The sequence below is a fragment of the Plutella xylostella genome, chromosome 4, assembly GCF_932276165.1.
Source record: "Plutella xylostella chromosome 4, ilPluXylo3.1, whole genome shotgun sequence".
Lineage (NCBI taxonomy): Eukaryota > Metazoa > Arthropoda > Insecta > Lepidoptera > Plutellidae > Plutella > Plutella xylostella.
The window spans coordinates 8806939-8829279 of record NC_063984.1 but is presented as its reverse complement, the minus strand read 5'-3'; the positions used below and the strand labels follow the sequence as shown (position 1 = coordinate 8829279).

At 40.8% G+C, this 22341-nt stretch overlaps 1 protein-coding gene across 1 annotated transcript; it reads right to left on the bottom strand.

Moving 5' to 3' along the window:
• Positions 1 to 136: 136 nt before the first annotated feature.
• On the bottom strand, positions 137 to 22014 carry LOC105386298 (sodium-coupled monocarboxylate transporter 1). The gene is made up of 14 exons (XM_048630188.1): positions 21518 to 22014; positions 16831 to 17031; positions 11405 to 11564; positions 9962 to 10027; positions 8682 to 8733; positions 8380 to 8447; positions 7778 to 7932; positions 4998 to 5138; positions 4443 to 4667; positions 3845 to 4026; positions 3154 to 3305; positions 2642 to 2731; positions 1030 to 1311; positions 137 to 465 (listed from the first exon to the last, which is right to left on the bottom strand). The coding sequence occupies exons 2-14, from the start codon at positions 17028 to 17030 to the stop codon at positions 442 to 444; spliced, it is 1797 nt and encodes a 598-aa protein (XP_048486145.1). The 5' UTR covers position 17031; positions 21518 to 22014; the 3' UTR covers positions 137 to 441.
• Between the last annotated feature and the right edge of the window lie 327 nt (positions 22015 to 22341).

The window sequence follows — 22341 nt, the reverse complement described above, 5'->3', positions numbered from 1 at the left end:
GTATTTTTACACATACTTTTATCACATCGAAGTAATCTAAAACATACGTCCTACTAACATCCTAGATTCATACATTCTGTAGAATCTGACCACACTTGCAAGAAATGAAAAACTTGAATTGAAACACTTGCAAAAGTTTCACCTGTCTTCTTCTTATAGTGCCTCTCCATAATTGGAGGTTGGCAGTCAGCTCTTTGCAGCACTCTCTATTCTTGGCTTGTTTAAATGTTTCTTCCACGATTTTATTTCAGTTTTTTTTTCACCTGTCACCGGAAATTTTAATTGCTTGTGAGTGTATATTTCAATTTACTTCTAATCTAAGGCAGTAGGTACATCACTACGCACTGTACGCACACACATTGTAAAGTTATTTTGTGAATTAATAATCCTTAAAAGTATAAGTAGGTCGAAATTGATTCTTTAATTTTTCCAGGATTAAAATCAGCTGGGATCGTCAGTGTTTACCTGAAACATATAAAACCAAAAATGATTAGTGACAGTTATCTGGTCATATTTAGGTACTTACTATCAAACAGGTAGCTTCTTTTCTTGCTCCACTCTAATCAGTGGCCATGCTCGCTAGATAATATCTCTGGTGTCGTTAGGCACTCCAGACCGGCATATCCTATTCAGTCAGCACTGATACAATTTTGACTGGCAATAAGGGTTTATTACTTGGCGAGTGTTTGTGATAGACATTTTATACTATTGAATATAAATATGTTTGATCAATAGAGTATTGCACGATGCAACGTACCGGTGCTAAGTCTACACAAATTACACGACATACAAATCAGTTTGTGAACAACACGCTAAAAAAGTATAGGCACTATTGAGAACCATATTACATCAATTCATTCATTGTTACTTTGTTTCCGCAATATATAAGGTGCCTCGCTCTTAGCGATAACGCCGCCTATTGTACATTGGTTCTAGTCTATAAGCATGTTTTTTATGTCTGATTTATGTGGTGTTCAATAAAGTATAAATAAAGTTATATTCTATTCTATTCTATCATTTAAAACTCACTTTGATTTCCGCGCTGACGCTGCCCATGATGAGCGGCGCGGAGGGCGGCGGCGACCCCGCGCCGCGGCTGAGGGCTCGCCGAGTGTCCCCCGCATTCACCAGCGCCTCTGTCGGCAGAAACCGCCATACCACCGGGGTGAACAACTCCGCGTCCAGCTTGATCTGCTTCTTGTTGTCGAAGCAGTAGCCCACGATGGAACCCACTAGGAGAGTTGTGAACAAGCCCAGTGGCGCGATCCAATGGTAGGATAGTCGGAATAGAGGGAATACTGTTTCCGGGTCCTGGAAGAAGGAATAATGTGTGATTAACATAGAGGAAATTGTTATAGGGTCGCTGGAGATAGGTATATGTCTCGTACTCGGCCATCGCATGGAAACACGTGTTAATTAAATTATTTAGTGCGATGACCAAATCAATATATTTATATAAAACATTAAAGATTTTTAAGATTGAGATGCGTGCGTGGATAAGACTTGGTATTACATGGATCTCACAACTTTTTAAAAAAATTAAATTAAATTCATTTATTTCAGATAACTTGATCCATATTCAGTACATGTCATAAAATTCAATAAACAAAAAAAAAACAATACAAATAACAACGAGCACAAGAATTAACATAACATAACATAACACACATTTTACCGTAGAACAACTGAGTTACGAGACTTGGTTTTTTTGACAAGTATTGTTTTCGATGGGATCTCAATTCTTTTTGTATTTTGTAGACAGTTCTACTTGGTAGGTACCTACCTACATAAATCGCAAACTTGAGATTAGAATCAAGAATCTTTATTTTTGGCTACGTAATGTACGTAATGAATAAACGTAACTTTGATACTTCGTACTGCATCAAATTTCCCTAATTAAATTTCAGCCTTAGTTTCCAATACACAAACTTCATTGTACATTAAGAAAATTTGACTATAAGTGGCAGCACTGGTAGCCTGATGTGCTTTGTCCGTAGGTAGGTAATCCATCCTTTGCGGATTTCATTTGCATGACGGGAATTTTTTGCTCGATATGGCAGGGGCACTGCCGTGCGCCTATATTTACTTGGTGGGGGCACTGCCGTGCCCCCAGATATGTGATTATGAAATTATTTAAGCAGTTATGTACCTATCTAGAAAACTGGGCCAAAATTGAAATAATTTACTCGAGTTGGTGGGGGCACTACCGTGCCCCCAAATATTTTAGTTTTCCCTTAATTCATACACCAAACACTACTTATATTCCAAATTTGAAGCTTCTAGGTCTGCTAGAAGTGCCTTAGAATTTTTATGATCGGTGAGTGAGTGAGAGGGAGTCAGTCGGTGACAAAATTAAGAAACTTTGACCCGTTATAATTCTTAAACTACTGGTTCAAATTGAATGAAATTTGAAATATACTGTGTCTTTACAATGCCTGGTTGGTGCCATGGTTAGTGAAAATTCAGTCTTCTAGTTTTATCCACAACGAAGTTACAGGGGGTCGAAAATGGCCTGAATTGCTTCGAGAAAAGGATGGTACGGCCGTGCCGCTTTTTTGCTCGACTTGGTTGCAAGTCGAGCAAAAAAACTGCCGTGCCCCCAGACTAACTTGTCTGAAATTAAAGAGGATGGAAGACTTACCAGAGTTCCCAAGAAAACGTATGAAGAATTCCTCATGCACTGTTCTGTGAGCGGGATGGGCGGCGCCCGCAGTCCACTTGCGGCCGCAGCCTGAAAATAAAGTAAAAAAACATTATTAAACATCTGAGCAGAGGTGACATATAATTTAGTGTTTTACAGTATGGCTCTGGGAGATTTTAACAATCTCCGTCCGCTTCGCTATGAGATTTGCGTCTCTGGGATCATTAGTCATTACAGACGCTCGGCCAGCACTGAGGATTCATATACCAATAAGCTACATCTGCAACGGTTAGCGTCGCGTACGTGACTATAGGTATGTATAACCAGCCTTACACTACAAAGGGTATACTAAGCCTAAAGAGGGTGATTAATGGGGTCATTCTGAACACCTTTTGTTCTACGAGTTCTGTAAATTCGCAAAAAAACCTCCATAGCCAACGGCTAGCTCTATAGCTTTTTGCAACAGCCTGTATATAATATATAAATATCATTCATCAGGTCTACATTCCCACCTGGGTGCCCAGCGACACGGTGCCGGCCATGAGCGCCCCGGCGACGCCGCCGGCGAGCGCGCCGCGCGGGCCCACCCACCAGCACACCATGCCCAGTGTGAAGATGCCGCATGTTGTGCTGGCAGCGATGGCGGATAGGGCTGTTGCTACTCCTGTAAACAGGGATAATATAGGTTATTGAATGCGGAATCCCCCTGATATAGAGGCTAGGAAAGTAAAACCAAGAAAATATTTTGAATGATTATGATGTATTAGGTTTATGTATTGTATATGTATGTAACTTATAGGTATATATTTATTATATATTATGTATTATATATAAGTAAGTATATTCTAGTGTTTATAGGTATTTTAACAAATTATCTTTTTCCTCTCAGTCTTTCGCACTACCTATAACTTTCTCCACAACACCCAAGATTAGCTGGAAGAGAATGCTGTTAGCATTAAGTTCGCATATTTAGTATTGTGCAATAAAGTATTTAATAATAATAATAATGATTTGGACCACACATGGCTAAAATATCTCTATCAAACTAGTCACCTCACCTCTCAATCCGGAGACGTCTAGGAACCGACAGATAGACAGTGTGCTCCTTGAAAGAGACCTATATCCAGTTTACCGACTCATGATGACTATTACTTAGTGACTTTTATTAGAAATCAACCAACTAATAACGAAGGTTAAACTTACCAAGCACTCCCCCCAGCTTCGCAATAACCACCAGCATAACAACAGAGACCACAGCCAGCAGCGCGGTGCAGCCCCTAGCCAGCATGCCTTCAGTGAACGGACGCAGTTGCAGCTTGAGCCAGCCGTGCAGGATGTCCTCGATCACCACGAGGGCACACGCGTTGAGGACTGCTGACAGGGAGCTGGAAGGGGTTGATGGAAGGTTAGAGTGCTGTGAGTTGTTTGATAGAGTTGCTCTTATATGTACACCTCAAGAGCACTTACTCTTGAGGTGAAGGAATTGTGAGGAAACCGGCATGCATATATGGAACCCAACCACGAATGACTGTACATTATGCACGTCCGGTGCACCCTGGACAGTCAGTGACTGACATCTGTTCTGACTGGCTAAGGTTTCTTCACCACGGTGACAAAACCTTATTCAGGAGTTTATCATTGGGCATGTAATAAAAAAAGATACGTGGTGATCGTTGTTTATGCCTGGAGTTTCGTGATCATAAATTTTTCATACTTCTTCTTCACCTCCCTACGTGCCTTTCCACTACAGCTGAGATTACCGGTCGGCTTTATCAAACATTGATATGCAAATCGAACTCACCTCAATCCAGCTCCAAAGACCCCGGCCAAGAACACGCCAGCCAACCCCGGTAGGTGCTGGGTGTCAGCCACCCAGGTGACGAAGGCGGGCAGCAGGCGGTCGTCCACCAGCGGCTTCCCGGCCGGGTGGCAGCCGCCCTGCACCCACGCCGCCCACGCCGCCAGACCGCACCACACGCAGAGAGATATGGCTAATATGGCGCCGCAGCAGAAGATTGCTAGTGCGCTGCGGAGGAACGAGAGTTTGTGGTGTTATAGGGTCATAAGAGGAAGTAGACTGTGATGATGGTATTACGGAATGGTGTAAACGGTAGGATAGAAATATCGATGTGTCAAAAAATATATGTTGAAAACCCTATTTAAAAATCTTTGTGTCATGACAGAATTTGGGGCCCAAACATTGTAGATTCGATGTTGAATTGTGTCATTGAGTACAATAACCTCTTCTTTAGCATCTCAAGGTGAAACCAAAGCAAACCACGCTGTCTGTGACATCATCTTGCTCATAATACCACCACCATCCTATTCGTATATCGGTAATCTAAGTGCTACTCACTACAAGACCTGTCTCTTGGAGGGCAGCGAGATGTAGCGCTGCACCATGGTCTGGTTGACGGAGTTGAAGCAGGTCCAGTACAGCATGCCGCCCACCACCGAGCCCCAGCCCGTCTGCCGCTCGTACATGGAGAAACTCCAACTGAAACCAGATACAGAGGCCTAGTGTTAGTTTTTTACAACGTTAAAATTTACGTGAATTTGTATATTTATTATTTATTTTTTATATGGGGGTGATATTGGTGACTCTACCGCGCCATATAAATAACGTTCTTTCCGCTGCAAGCCATTTTGGACACGACTAAGATTCGAGAACAAACGATAGGTCCAGTCATATTTCCCCTAGTATGCTATTATTAGTAGTATGTTGTATTAGGTAGGAATTGAGGCTCTTTAACATAACAGTAAAATGAAAGGATGCAATCAATAAGAATCCACCATCATGCTAGTAAAAGATAAATATATATTTGCGGACAATCCATTACTTATTTCTACTGTTTATAGAAATCGTAGTTTATGTAGGTAACAATGTCAATATACTACGTTGTGTAAACTTTGGATACCGGATTTGAGTAGCTCGCATCGCGGCGCTGCCGCTGACGTCAGAACTATTCTGATGACGATGGGCAAGAATCAACACGTAATTTTTTGGCGTCATGACAAATCAACATTCATTACGCTGACCGTCCACTGTAGGTATGCGCGATCAAAGTTAACATATTATTTCTATACTACAAACTTACAAATAGGCAAAAAGTCTTGTTTGCACTAGGCTAGTAATTTAGTCGAGTGGTGAGTAATGTAGTGCCTAAATCGTAGGTAAGGACACGTTCAGTTACTAAATTAGCCAATAGCAAGTAATGTAGTCACTAACTGACTCCTTACTATGAAGCCCAATATGAAAGTATTTACAATTTGCGGGTTCCGCTCATCTGGCATAATCTTTATTGACCAAAACTCATTTCGCATAACTCGTATGGTCTAAACTTTTTTGGCCGAACCATCACTTTGCCAAGACTTATGTGGCATAAGGCTCGTTTCGTCTAAAACTCTTTAGGCACAATCTTTAAACACCTAAGTTTCGTTTGCTCAAATTTAAGTTCGTCTATACCTATGTATAATCTTGTTTCTCCTAATGTTATCTTAATAAATAATATATTAAGTATGTAGTAAATGTACAAATTGTGGTATTTTTCTCCTACATCCCGAAAATCACGATATTGTATGATCAAAAAATCGAAAGTTAACGACCAATATAATTATTACAAAGCCCATGAGATCGAAACCTAAAAATAGGTGCGACGACGAGCAAAGCGAGGAGGAGCGTGTTAGGTGCACATGTTCATCAAAACCAAAGCGGAGCGCAGCGAAGCGGAGCGGAGCGTTTTCCAAACAGCGGAAACAATACAAGGCACCAGTTTGCGCTATGTAGGGAGACGCTCCGTCAAAGTTAAAGCCAAACGAATAATATTACTTTGTATAAACCTATGCCATAGCATTATTAGGCTATTCAAGATTTGGCCATACCATTATTAGGCTAAACAATGTTATGCGAAATAACTTTTTACTAAACGAGATTTATGCCATACGATTTTCGGCGTAACGAGACTTTGACCAAACATTACTATGCAATACGAGATTAGGCAAAAAAATCTTATGCCAAAAAAGGTAGAACCACAATTTGCAGCTATCCATCAGTGTCTATAAAATTGTTCCCGAAGACGCACGATAAAATTCTTATCGGTGATATTCTCGCTCATTTAGTGTTTCAGCTGTATCGCAAAGCATGTTGTTGGATAACCAGCTTTATGCATTTCAGCATCAAGATCAAGCGGTCACTCTGTCAAGATCGTTGCTCTTTTTTAACAAATCTATTTTATTGTAGTACTATTCTTATAAGTCGCTAAAGAATGTTATTAAATACCTACATACAATTTATGTAATAAAATAACCTTTATCATACTCGTAAAACTCTGAAAAATATAATCAATTGAAACTTTCCAACGGATGGGACATTTTCTTCACGTGAATTTGTACACTTTTTTTATCAAGTTTTTTTTTAATATGGTTGACCAAAAGTTATTTAGAATGATGATCTGACGGGCTACCTGCTTACTCGTTAGTATACTTAGGTACTCTTTTCTACACCCCGCTACCGCTACACAGGTCAATAAACTCTTTTAACGCGCTTTCCAACAATCACTGCACCGTATTTATAGCGAATCGCGATAAAGAGTCCTTTATCTAGGGTTCTTTATCGACGTCCGCTGACCGCTGCATCAGCTGCTATATCCACAACAGCACCAACATACTTGTTAAGATCAGCGCGGTGAGTCTCGGCAGCCACGGCCAGCGTGCCCGCCGCCACCAGCACCACGCCCACGAACATCACGCCCGTCTGCACCGAGTCCGTCCACACCGCCGCGCCCAGACTGTAGTGCTAGTTTTATACGACGCTGAAGAAAATCACCACGCCTACGCCTCTCGGTGTAGTATCAATTTTACACCCTGCGGCCGCTACATGGGTTCGTTATCAAACTCTTTTAACGCACTTTCTATAGTGCCGTATTTATGGCGAATTAGACTCACATTTCTCCGTCGATAACGAACTGTAGTATCTATTTCACACCCTGCGTCCGCTATACGGGTTCGTAATGGACGTCGAGAAACATTTTTAATGCACGTTCCATCAATCTCAGTGCCGTATTTATGGCGAATGAGTTTATCTACGTCGATAACGACCCTTGTAGCGGCCGCCGTATTATAGCAGTATCAACATACTTGTTCAAGTCGGCGCGGTGGGTCTCCGCAGCCACGGCCAGCACGGCCCGCGCGCCGCCCGCGGCCAGCGTGCCCGCCGCCGCCACCAGCACCACGCCCACGAACATCACGCCCGTCTGCACCGAGTCCGTCCACACCACCGCGCGGAGACCACCCTGCGGAGACCGATAGATCAGGGTTAGTTGGTGCAGAAAGAAGTACCTGTCAACTCCACAACATTTTTCCTGTGATCTGCGCTGAGTATATATCGTAAATGGGGCTTCATCAACACCAATGTTACTAAGTGCTACTTGTATAAAGGAGTTCCTGTGATGTGTTTGTAAGTCACAGTCTAATTGTATAATATAAATTAAGGCTAGCTGTTATCGAAAACGACGCAAATTATACACATACAATAATCAATGTGACTGTGACATATCGTAGGTACTGTAGTTCAAAACGCATTTTTCCTGCGTTATTCTTTCACCTTAATCATCTAAAATGGCATAATTACCAGAAGTTTTAATCTGCTTAGTTACTTTTCCCCGATGTTTTTTTCTCCGTTAAGTATCCCTTAACTAGTAACTTAAATTCTATTAAGTATTATAATTAAATAAACTTACTAATACTGTATAAAGGCCACAAATTATGACCATAATTCCTCCAACGGCGAACACATTCAAACCCGTTACTGAAAACAAAATAAATTTAATACTTATAGTTAATCAAAACATGAAAACAATCCTGTAAGATTTACAATGACCTTGTTTACTTATTGGTCAGGCCGCTATTGAAATAATTAATCCACAAACAAAATAATTAATCTCATGAATGTTAAGTGTAAAGACGTGTCCATGAAGTAGGTATTTTTGTTCTCAATTAAAACTTTGCTGGACTTTGTATCCTATTAGATACTGGTACTTACATTGATTAAATGCTAATGCAGGAACATAAACTACCATTGGTAAAAACAGCACCTGAAATGAAAAAAAATGTTATTAACTTTTTTGCCTGTCCTCTTCAATAAATATTTGACAAATTAACATTGAGAATTGATTATTAACACCTGTCGAAGATTAACACTTTAAAACATCTTTAAATTTCTTTGAATGACGATGACGTTATAACGCAAACAATCAATATACTGTCGAAAATAATGCATCACAAAAGTTACGCGAAACTACACGGAAGAAACTAGATAATTTATGGACCGCATGTTGAACACATACAAAGCCATTTTACATAAAATAAACCTAGTATATAAAAGCAAAATACTTAGCCAAAACGTGTCACCGAAATTAGTGGAATATTAATTCTGAAATAAGTTTTAGGTACTTAATTAAAAGATATTTATGCAAATTTAATGACGTATTTACTATTCAGTAAAAGTATAAACAAAATTTGTATAAGAATCGCTTTGTTACGAAACTCTTGCATAACTTATTGCCTGACAACAAAGATTGATAACACTTCTGCCGAGATAAGAATCTGCCGGTGTTTTCAATAGGTATATTTACCGTCTCAGCCTACTCCGGTGCCTAACATTTTGTCCCGGCTTAGATAATATTACGTAAACTAAACCCATTCGCAAATATCATAAGCGCGATCCGCTTGTCTAAGCCTTAACAATACACAGTCCCAGACTGCTCAAACAGTACCTACCTACTAAATTGAGGAGCAATGACTCTGAATGTCCTACAGTTTGAATTACGTGATGTTGTGCCATTTTAGATGTTGTGTTGTTCGATTTCCAATCTCAAAATACTTTCTATACTTCTTCTTGCTTAAGGCTGATAATGATGATTATGATGTCCCATCTATCCTACCGTCTGTTTCCCGCAAACAGCTATTTACGCGAGTCAGTCAGCAACAGACAGCGAATCTAGCTGACTAAGCTCCAATTTCTCCATAGTTTGTTATATCGTATCAGGGAAAGGTTGATACGTCATCTCCATATAAAATGGACAGATGTGACAAAATTCAACCACTACTCCCTGGTTATGCTCTAACCGACTATGGCGAAATTGGCACTAATCGTATCACCACGGTGGACCTAACCTTGGCGATTCTAACACTAGACTCGAAGGTTGCGAGTTGGCTATGAGCTCTAGTGTTTGTCACCAAAACGCTAAGAAGAAGCGCAGTTGTTTCTATTTTCTTTGTGTACCAATGACAAGCTAGACTAGCTAATGAATAAGCACTTACCTCATCTAATAGGAATAGCACCGACGCCACGGCTCGCACGTGTCGGTTGAACCGCAACTCTAAGTACTGAAATAATAAGATGTATTTTACAACTGAAATATCAATTAAGGGGCCTTCCTTTTGATATACAACATGGGATATAGATAGGGGACTGACCTATTACTGGGTAATTCACAAGTATTTATGTTTATTCTATCATACACTCACGGGCAATGAAAAGAAAACTCCACTGAGAAAAGCACCAAATTACCTCTAAACGGAAATGCAACATTGAAGTACATTTGACAGAGCATCAGGATATTACCAACTAAAATCGGTAATATTTTGTTCCAATTTTAAATTAAATCTTTGAAAAAATGGGGATTGTTTGTTGTCGGCATTTTGTGAGTGGAACTTTTTCATTGCCTGGCAGTGTAATAATAGTAAAAGTAATTTATAAACCATTAAAATATCTTCGGTTTCTTCGATTCAATACGGTATTGTAATAATGCGGAATCTCCTGCAATTTACTCTTATGTAGCTACACGTAATTTTTATGTAAGTAGATAATTATTTAATTGTTGCCGGCTCAGCTGTCTTCAAGGCCGCTGCGAGTGTTTACTACTAAGCATTTTTCTATTATCACTCTACCGTAGTACCTTATTAGATAATATAGCAACTAACTTAATTAAACTAACGAGCGACAATTAAAACTATTTTCTACTTATGTTTGCTTTTTGGTAAAGGAGACCTGGGTAAATAAATTCTCATGCTGAACTCGAATTTATCCGTTTTGAAGCTACGTATAATATTTATGAAGGTATATTATGTTATATACTATCTTGCCACAAACAAATACACAACCTCATAAAATAAACTTGATCGGGACTTTAAAATAATGTCTATGTACACCAATATCAAAGGCTGAATTACTTCATATACTTTCTAGGTACGATTTAATGACCTAGTATTTTTATTATTGCTGCTGACTGTACAAAACGTAACAAAGCAAAGTCCAAATTAAAGTAAATAGACAGGTAATGTATTACCTAACGATCGGGGCCTTAACCTACACCATTTTGTTAAAGTGTTGAATAGAAGGAAATATTTTAACCAACTTAGGTTTTATTGCAAATAGCACGTGTACTTACAAGTTTTTATGATTTTCGTATAAAATAAAAATATTGTACCTACTTTATGTATTTTTATTACTAGGTATAGACTTTTAATCAAATCTAACTAACATAATCAAATCATGCAGTTCTTTTAACAACTCTATTTTCTGTTAGGGTGTTAATCGTGCATATCCCCAAGGTCTAAACTGCCTTTCTAAGCTTTGTCCATTTCCCACCACGCTGGTCCAATGCGGGTTAGTGGGTGGGTTCAATTCTGATACCTCAAAGAACGACATAATAATATAATATCCAAATACGAAAGTATAGTATAATGATGATAATAACTGACCTCATAAGACGAAGACAGCCGTAGCGTGCAGAACACGGGCAGGTAGACGGCGGCGACGACCGCGCAGCTGAGCGCCACGCCCGCCACCACCAGCCAGTACTGCGCGCCGTAGTTGTAGATCTCCGCCGGCGTGCCCAGGATCGTCACCCCGGACACGTAGCTGGAAGGGGGGTGATTGTGTGAACTGTGAACTGGTACAGGTGGATAAAGGCGGTCACAGAATCGGGGCCTGAGACTTTTAGCAGACCACCTGCTAGATATTCACATGACAGGGAGGGTGATAACGTTAAAGAGGGACTACCCTAACAGTAGACCATAGAATATGATGATAAAAGGTGTCCCTGCTGATTCATGAACCCTATATTGTAAATCGTATAAGTGTCTAGTCAACAATAAAGGTCAACAAATACACCCTAAGGAGGGTACGGCTCTAGAGCTTAAACACCGATAAGAACACCAAATTATATGGACCGGATCGAATGGAAAATCTTCAGGATGTCAATAAAGCAATACAGATATAAGACGAGGACAGCCGCAGCGTGCAGAACACGGGCAGGTAGACGGCGGCGACGACCGCGCAGCTGAGCGCCACGCCCGCCACCACCAGCCAGTACTGCGCGCCGTAGTTGTAGATCTCCGCCGGCGTGCCCAGGATCGTCACCCCGGACACGTAGCTGGAAGGGGGGTGATTGTGTGAACTGTGAACTGGTACAGGTGGATAAAGGCGGTCACAGAATCGGGGCCTGAGACTTTTAGCAGACCACCTGCTAGATATTCACATGACAGGGAGGGTGATAACGTTAAAGAGGGACTACCCTAACAGTAGACCATAGAATATGATGATAAAAGGTGTCCCTGCTGATTCATGAACCCTATATTGTAAATCGTATAAGTGTCTAGTCAACAATAAAGGTCAACAAATACACCCTAAGGAGGGTACGGCTCTAGAGCTTAAACACCGATAAGAACACCAAATTATATGGACCGGATCGAATGGAAAATCTTCAGGATGTCAATAAAGCAATACAGATATAAGACGAGGACAGCCGCAGCGTGCAGAACACGGGCAGGTAGACGGCGGCGACGACCGCGCAGCTGAGCGCCACGCCCGCCACCACCAGCCAGTACTGCGCGCCGTAGTTGTAGATCTCCGCCGGCGTGCCCAGGATCGTCACCCCGGACACGTAGCTGGAAGTGTTGTTGGCGTGTGAGGTTATGTAGGTCATAGAATAAGGGCCTAGAACGGTTGAGGTGTTTTTGGCAAACCATCTGCTAGATAGTCTCATAAGACGGGTGATAATGATAAGGAGGGACTACACTAACAGTAGACCATAGAATATGATGATAACAGGTGTCCTTGCTGATTCATGAACCCCATATTGTAAATCGTATAAGTGTCTATATAGTTACCAATAAGGTTCAACAAATACACCCTAAGGAGGGTACGGCTCTAGACCTATAAGAACACCACATTGAATGGACCGAATCGAATGGAGAATCTTCAGGATGTCAATAAAGCAATACAAATATAAGACGAGGACAGCCGCAGCGTGCAGAACACGGGCAGGTAGACGGCGGCGACGACCGCGCAGCTGAGCGCCACGCCCGCCACCACCAGCCAGTACTGCGCGCCGTAGTTGTAGATCTCCGCCGGCGTGCCCAGGATCGTCACCCCGGACACGTAGCTGCAAGGGGGGTGATTGTGTGAGCTGTGAACTGGTATAGGTGGATAAATGCGGTCACAGAATGGGGACCTTTAGCAGACCACCTGCTAGATATTACCACGGCAGGGAGGGTGATAGTGATAAAGAGAGACCTATCCAAAAGTAGACCATAGATATGATGATAGCATGGTGTATTGTCAGGACATAGGTGTCCCTGATTCATGAACCCCTTAAAATATTGTAAGTCGTATGAGGCTAAAGAGATAACACTGCTTTATAAATGCAAGTTAACAAGGGTCAAAAAATACACCCTAAGGAGGGTAAGGCTCTGGAGAAGACCGATAAGAATACCTCAATGAGTATCGCGTTACGTATCGTAAATGGAACCGAATGAAAAATCTTCCGGATGTCAATAAGGCAATACAAATAAAACCGGCCAAGTGCGAGTCGGGCTCGCGCACAAAGGGTTCCGTAGTAAGCACAATAACTTAACCAAAATTACAGTTAAATCAACCTATCTCAAAAACTATAAGAGATACTTTGATCAAACCAAAAATCGTTGAAAGAGTTAATTAGCATGCATCACCTCTATTTTTTTTAGAATTTTATACCCCGTAGTTATAAAAATAGAGGGGGGGGGGACATACTTTTTACGACTTTGAGAGCTGATATCTCAAAAACCGTTCACTTTAAGAAAAATGTTTTTTAGAAAACTTTATATCATTTTAAAAGACCTTTCCATTGATACCCCACACGGGTATGTACATCGAAAAAAAAAATTTCATCCCTCAGTTACATGTATGGGGGGCCCCACCCCCAATTCTTTTTTTTACTATTTAGTGTCATATTTTTGTAGCGGTTCATACAACACATATTCCCATCAAATTTCATCACTGTAGTACTTATAGTTTCCGAGTAAATCGGCTGTGACAGACGGACAGACGGACAGACGGACAGACGGACAGACGGACATGACGAAACTATAAGGGTTCCGTTTTTGCCATTTTGGCTACGGAACCCTAATAAGACGAGGACAGCCGCAGCGTGCAGAACACGGGCAGGTAGACGGCGGCGACGACCGCGCAGCTGAGCGCCACGCCCGCCACCACCAGCCAGTACTGCGCGCCGTAGTTGTAGATCTCCGCCGGCGTGCCCAGGATCGTCACCCCGGACACGTAGCTGCAATGGTTGTTAGAGTGAGAACTTAGGGCATGGAATAGGGGCCTGGGATGGATGAGATGCGTTTGGCCCTACTTTTAAATCTCTGCCGGAGTGCCCAGAAACCCATACACATAGCTGCAATCGTTGTGTGGTTGTTATCGTGTTAAGTATGAACTGATATAGGAGGATAAAGGCGCTCACAGAATAGGGACCTGGGACTTTTAGCAGACCCACCTGCTAGATATTACCTCGGCAGGGAGGGTGATACTGATAAGGAGGGAACCCAATAGATAGCATGATAGTGATTTGGATGGTAAGGACAGGTGTCCCTGATTCATGAACACCATATTTTAAATCGTATAAGATACTAAAGAGATAACACAACTTAAAAATGTAAGTTAACAAGGGTCAACAAATACACCCTTATGGAGGCGGATAGTGTACGGCTCTAGGGCTTAAAGACCGATTAGAATACCTCAATTAGTATCGCGTTACGTATCGTATATGGAAACGAACGGAAAATCTGCAGATGTCATAATTATAAAGTAATACAAACTTTTGTTGGTAAAGATCCAAAGGTTGAAGACTTCATCATCTTTCATTGGCATCGATAATGCAGTAAGTAGGTATTTCGCGATTATCAATCAATGATTTATCTCGGAATTGATAGGCGGTGTTTTCTGCATCAGTGTATCTATTGTGACAATTCATTCTCATAAGTGGTTGAGCGAAGTCCAGCGCATATCAAAGATTAGTCGTTTAGTATGGGACAGACAGGCATCATCAATAAATCAATAGCATACATAAGCTACGTTTTGCCGCTAAAATCTAGTCAATTTCAATCAAGTCAAGTGCTTGTCGTCAATCTAAGCATGACAAGCACTTGCAATAGCTGCTCTTCACTGTATTAAAAACTTCTCGAGAAACGTTTTGTGGACATTCTACAAGCATACAAATCATAGTTTTAATACTGTGGAATCCTTTAACCTTTAATATACATTCTCCATCTCACCTGGCTATCAAAGACATGGCAACCGGAAAGGTGCTCATAGTCTTCCCCCCCAGCAGGTAGTCCCTCACGTCCAGCACGTTCTTGGCGCGCGACCCCACGGCGCTGTACCACAGCCCGCCGGCGCACGACGCCACGCACAGCACGCCGAACGACACGTAGGGCCCGGACACAACACTGCGTCGTCTCCTTCCCACTCTCAAGTGTTCAACGGGAGAGAGCGAGAGAGTGGCACGATGCGACGTCACAACGCAGTGTGTAGTCGCCCACGATGACCCGTGCATATTCCACGCGTTTCAATGAATGTATGAACCCGTGCGGGGCTATCCCGCGTGCGTGATCAAATCGGCTTGATGATAAAAACAGCCGCCTTACTACCATTGACGTATATATTACTAACGTAAGGACAGGCCCAACAGCTCAATAAAATGGCAACCTCGCATTGGCCCTAAAATCTCATAAATCTGTCATAATTTGTATGAATTAGGGCCAGCGCGCGGGTTTCATTTTCTTTTGACAAAACGATCTGACGGGCGTAATCACAGTTTTGATACCTACGTGGAATCCTTTGGCCGTACATTACCCATCTCACCTGGCTATCAAGGACATGGCGACAGGAAAAGTGCTCATAGTCTTCCCCCCGAGCAGGTAGTCCCTCACGTCCAGCACGTTCTTGGCGCGCGACCCCACGGCGCTGTACCACAGCCCGCCGGCGCACGACGCCACGCACAGCACGCCGAACGACACGTAGCGCCCGGATACAATACTGCGTCGTCTCCTTCCCACTCTCAAGTGTTCAACAGGAGAGAGCGAGAGAGTGGCACGATGCGACGTCGCAACGCAGTGTGTAGTTTCCCACCTCGACCCGTGCGTATTCCACGCGTTTCAATGGATACTTGTATGAACGCATGCGTGATCAAATCTACATGATGTTAAAGAAAGCCTTACTACGTAAAAACTTCTCAATGAAGAAACGTTGCGTGGACTTCCTACAACCATGCCACTATCCAATAGCTCTATTTATAAAACATCCCAATAGAGAAATTGTTGCGTGGACATTCTACAACCATGCCGCCATCATAGTTTTGAATGTTTTGATACCTACATGGAATCCTTTAATTTAACCCTTTAAATATTAGGTACCCATCTCACCTGGCAATCAAGGACATGGCGACAGGAAAAGTGCTCATAGTCTTCCCCCCGAGCAGGTAGTCCCTCACGTCCAGCACGTTCTTGGCGCGCGACCCCACGGCGCTGTACCACAGCCCGCCGGCGCACGACGCCGCGCACAGCACGCCGAACGACACGTCATCGAACGATAAACAAATTTTCTTTCTTTCTTTCTTCTTCTTTCTAGTCCCCCCCTCCCTCACGCATCGTAAATTCTCAATAGGGAAACGTTGCGTGGACATTCTACTACCATGCTGCCATCATGGTTTTGATATTCTTTTAATCATGATCAGCACTTGCAATAGGTCTTTACTACATACAAACTTCTCTATATAGGAACGTTGCGTGTCCATTCTACAACCGGCAAATCTAGTGATACCTACGTTGAATCGTTTAACCTGACTATACACTACCCATCTCACCTGGCAATCAAGGACATGGCGACAGGGAAAGTGCTCATAGTCTTCCCCCCGAGCAGGTAGTCCCTCACGTCCAGCACGTTCTTGGCGCGCGACCCCACGGCGCTGTACCACAGCCCGCCGGCGCACGACGCCGCGCACAGCACGCCGAACGACACGTAGTCCCCCACCGCGAAGCCCCCCTCGCGCATTGTGAACGGCATTCTGGAAGGAAGGGTTGGGTTATTAGGTTAGGAACATAGTGACAGACCACGCCGAACGACACTTAGTCGCCCAACGCCCAATGCAAACCCCCCCTCGCGCATGGCTGGAAGGAAGGGTTGGGTTGTTAGGTTAGGAACATGCCATACAATTTGCTTCCTGTACCTCCTGCAGGTTGACTGGTAGAAAGTCCACCTCGTTGTACAAAATGACTGTTGTATCATTGTACAATAAAATAATAAATAAACATGGTGACAGAGCATGCTGAACGACACGTAGTCGCCCACCTCGAACCCGCCCTCATTGTGAACGGCATGGCTGGAAGGAAGGGTTAGGTTAGGGACATGGTGGTGTGGTGAGTTGTGGGGTGTATGGTAAAGTGTGTACTTATGTGACTTTATCCAGACAGGACCTTAGGGTAGTAACAATACCTTGTAATCTTAGAGTAATAATTGTCTGCTTGTAGAAAGTTGTTGATGTGTTATTGGTTACTATCTCAGAATAATAACAGCCTCGTACTTCCGATTGACTTCCGACTCGACGAGTACCCACCAAACTTTCGAGGAGTATTTTTGGCCAAGTCACCAAGGCCGGTAGTATTCTGAGATCAATGAGCCGTTTTCCTTGACAGCTGTCAGTTGAGCTTTTGGGTAAGCCGATAGATGGCGTGAAAACGCAGTGTACCAACTGTCAAAAATTACATAGAGAGCAAAGAGTACTAAACTCAGAATAAGAACTCACTAGTTGTGATTAAAGGTCGGGTGGTAGCGCGAGCCATTCTTCCGAGGCTCAGACTGCATGTGGCTTGGGATAGTGCTAAGTATTCTGTGAATAGTTCTACCCGCGCCGTCACGTAGTGTTCTTTTCTCTATGCGCGCCGTTTGAACGGGTGCTGCGTGCGAGAACTGATTTTCTATTGTTATTTATTGTATGATCCTAAATAAGATCCCAAAGAAATACTTACAAGACATCACTATCACAAGAGTCACTATCTCACAAGAGTCACTATCTCAAAAGAGTCACTATCTCAAGTGCACTAACTCTACAGTATCAAGGGAGGAGGAGCAGATAGCTCAACTACAACTCAATTAATACAGGAGAAACACAAGGAAACTGAGAAAACTTGAAAAGAACGGCTGTACGCACAATCGCACTGAACGCTGAAGCAACAGTGACATCGACATCATAGAGAAAATAATACTACAATTCTACCTACCTACGTCACTTTCACATTTCGTTAGCCTCACAGAATAACATATTGTGATCTGAGTGTGTTCTGAGGGTTTGAAAGTTGGTACAACCCCAGACAACACCATCTATTGCTCCAAAAAGGAACTTTTTTTTTTGGATTTGTTCAAATTATTCTTCAGAGGTTTACTGATAGTACAGGGTGTCTTTTATAAAATTAAATAATTATCTAAGCCAGGCATAGTCAAGCATAGAGATATATATATATAACTCTCAAGATGCTCGAAAGAAGGTTTGAATAACACAAGGTTTATATTATAAGAAGAAAAATGGATTTCTACAACAACATTAAAATCTCAGTTCAAAAGTATTTACAGCACTCAGTCTGATCATTTCACATTAATAAAAATGGATTTCAAACACAGGTTTACATTAAAATTTTATAGTGTTGGAGGTGTCCCATGTCCTGCAGTGGACAATAATTTACGGTGTGTGTAAAAATATTTTTTTAATCAATAACTCAAACTAAAAATTATTTAAAATTCTTAAAAAAATCTGTGAATAATGAAAAGTTGCTGTTTTATTTAGTTTCCGGTCTAGCAGACCTACACGCGACAGTATTGTTTGAGTGTCTATTACGGATGTATGGAATGTATTGTTTGAGATATTTTTACATTATTATTATTATTATTATTATCTTTATTATCAAAAATACATGCTGAGTATTACAAATATTAAATGTCTGCCAAACTGTGAAAACAGTTTGTTGGCAGGTTACTCTCATTTCTAATTAAGCATAATAACTAGTGACACTTATATTTATGTAGCATGGTACAACACAGTTGAAATAGGTATAGACAGGTAATTAAATAGGCATAGCTAGGTCATTGACATTTGATTCAATAGGTGTTTTTTAACTTTGGTTTTAAACAGTTGGCTATTATTACAGTTAAATAATTCTAATGGTAGCTTGTTATAGATTTTGGGTGCTAGGTACTTACTGGTTCTTTGTCCATAATAATTAGTATGTTTGTAACTTTCATAAAATAACTTTTTTATTCGCCGACAATTTTTATCAGGAGTTATGATTTTGTGTTTATAATCATTGTAATATCCGGCCATACACGTGCTTCGGTTTACTGTAAAGCTATACCTTCCTGAATTAAGTTATGTTCTTGCACTGTTGAAGCAATTTGTAGAATATGTACAAATACGTTGATAGTAATAGTCTGAAAGAAACCCATCCCATTAGCATCCTATTAATTCCCTTTTCATTAAAGAAAATAGTTAATAGGGTGTAGGTAGGTACACAAATCCTACATTAATATGTATGAATAAATGCAGTGTTTGTCGTCAATTCCTACAGGGTCAACAAGAATAGGTATTCCATAGGTCGACGCCTTTTACTTCGTCACTACGGATTACGGAAATATAGGTAAACAGGTAATAAGTATTACTTGAATATTTTTTCGTTGTACTTACCTACTTATTATAGGTATTGCATCTTTAATAAACAAATGCCTCTATAAAAATTACCGTGATTTTATTTTATAGATAGATATTCTTTATTTGTAAGTACACAAAAACATGGACTCAGACTATCCTTTCAAATCCATGTTCTATTGAGGCCAAAATATTGTATAGTTATGTAAAATATTGTTTAGACTTAAGACAACCCTAGTTTAGCATTTATTTAAATAGTGTATGTCTCGATGAGACTGACATGGTCACAGTTTATTGTAAGTGACCTAAGTCTCTTTAATAAATAAAGATTAAAAAAAAAAAAAAAACATGGACAACATTACAAAAAATGTAATCTAACACATACAAACACGTACAAATGGCGGTCTTATCGCATGAAGCGATTTCTTCCAGACAACCTTTAGTTGATTGGGAAACACGGGGACGGGTAGATATGTGTACTGTGTGGCTTTCCTAGGCATAATGATACTTATACCTACTGATAGCATACTTTTTATTTTACTAATAAGATTACGGTTACCTATAAAAGTTATGATGATGTACTTACTAAGTACCTAATATACTAATTAAGTTTAACTTGTGATTGTGACTATAGTTTCACTTTTTAATTTAGGAATGATTGTTCTATGCGTGCATGATAATTGGTTACAAGTTATCAATATACCTATATTAGTGACATAGTAGTTGTAAAATATTGGCACAAATCCACCGCGGATATTTATTTATATTTACGACTAACTTTTGTTAGGTCATTGCTGTATTGTACTGCAATTGGCAAAATAGTTATTCATAGAATTACACGAGTAGTGAATTACCGTTGACTGTGATAGCGAGTATAGGGGCCCTATCGAGTCAAAGCGAAGTAACATTTAAATGAAGCATATTCAATACTATTTGAATCTGTTAATCGTTGTCAAAACAAGTTTGCGGTAGGGAGCCAGCTATCAATGATTATTAATTTGATTTGGAAAACATTTCACCTAAAACTTGTAGTAAGGGTTCCATTGCCCAAACTGCAGCAATTGCAAAACTTAAGAACAGACGATAGACCAAGAAACTAGATGATAATTAACCCACGTCAAAAACCCCCGAAATTCAACACTAAGTCGCATAACTTTTGAACGGCTAAGCTGATTTTGATAAAATATTATAGACTCGGGGTAACATTATACTATGACCCAAAAAGCTGTCGTTTGGCAGCTACGCTACCACAAAAAGACACACACATATAGATACACAGATATGTTAAACTTATAACATCCCTCTTTTCGTCGGGGTTTAAAATATAAAGAATGTCTGGGAGTGGGTGTCTTTAGAGTGGGACAACGACAACAGAACTCTAAGGCACAAGGAAGGTTTTTGGTCCTCAACAGGTGTTCTAAGATAAATACTTAAGAATACACTCATTGTTTTTTTTATTATTTAATAACATAATAATGATGCAAAGGAACTCTCAAACTCCATACTAACCAGTAGGTACGCGTAGGTATCTAGTTAAGTATGTACCTAGGTAGCAAACTACATTGGTTTCCTTAACAATGTTTATTTTTATAATTAACTAATGTGGTGCTCCGATTAAATTTGGAAAATTATTTAATAATACGATAGCAACGTCCTCGCTTCGTGAAGGGTAAATTCTTAATAAAATTCATTCTGATTGCAAAACTGCTTTCCGACCGGCGAATGTCACTGGACTAGTTTTTGTCATCTAAACATAATTAGCCAACTCACGTAAGTAGCTCTATAAACAAGTAGATCGATATAGTATAGATTCAACAACAAAAAAACACAATATAATATGATTAAGTAGGTACATTACCTGTATAGATAGGTACAGTTATTTTACTACACTCAAAACTACACTGGCATACGAGTTGCATAAAAGTTATGTGGTTTACAAGGGCAAGCCAGAATGTTGGCTAGGCGACTGTGACCCGGCCGCATCGCACTCACAACACACTTTCACTCAACTATTAACATTTCAGAAACCCCGCGATCAGCTGGAACTTCGCACAAACTAATCGAATCTCCCGCCTTCACATGTCATTCACAGATCATAAATCCTTCACATTATAAACACATCACTGGAAAATTGACAGTCGGAGTTTTCTCCTCCAAAACAAACAAGAGTTAATTTTCGCGATTTTTTTTCCCAGTCCAACATCCAACATGACTTGTCAGCGCAGTTGGTAGGTGAATTCTCGCAGAAAATATTCGCCGAAAGTATTCAATACGTTTATTTGAAACATGTGCAGCCCATGTGTACTTTGACCGCGATCTGCTTCATAAACACGACCAACGGCGACCACTGGCGGCTAAATTCTGTACTACTACGGTCGTGCTGTTTTACCAACACATTTCTGTGAAGTTTTCAGTAAAATTTTCCGCCTGTTGCGGTACTTAGATGCATGTTGTGAAAACATAGCGAATTCCCAGAATGCATTTCTTACATAATTTTCACTTGATAATCCCCTCCATGTTATACGGGTATCGTAACTATCTTATTCGAGTCACTTAAATAAAACAAAATATTATAACTGAGTCGATATTATTTAATCACCCTTTATCCAACGTACCGATTCAAATCTCTCTTTTTCTCCAAGCTTTCTCACAGATAATAATGTTTTAATTTACCAAAATTAT

Bases quoted from the DNA above. Each gene is read 5' to 3' on its own strand.
- LOC105386298 (XM_048630188.1), bottom strand. From the start codon at position 17,030: ATGCCGTTCACAATGCGCGAGGGGGGCTTCGCGGTGGGGGACTACGTG. The intron at 8,448-8,681 runs GTAAGTACCAGT...TTTTGTTTTCAG, and splicing joins TGCATTAGCATTTAATCAAT to TAACGGGTTTGAATGTGTTC. The intron at 1,312-2,641 runs GTAAGTCTTCCA...TCCTTCTTCCAG, and splicing joins ACGTTTTCTTGGGAACTCTG to GACCCGGAAACAGTATTCCC.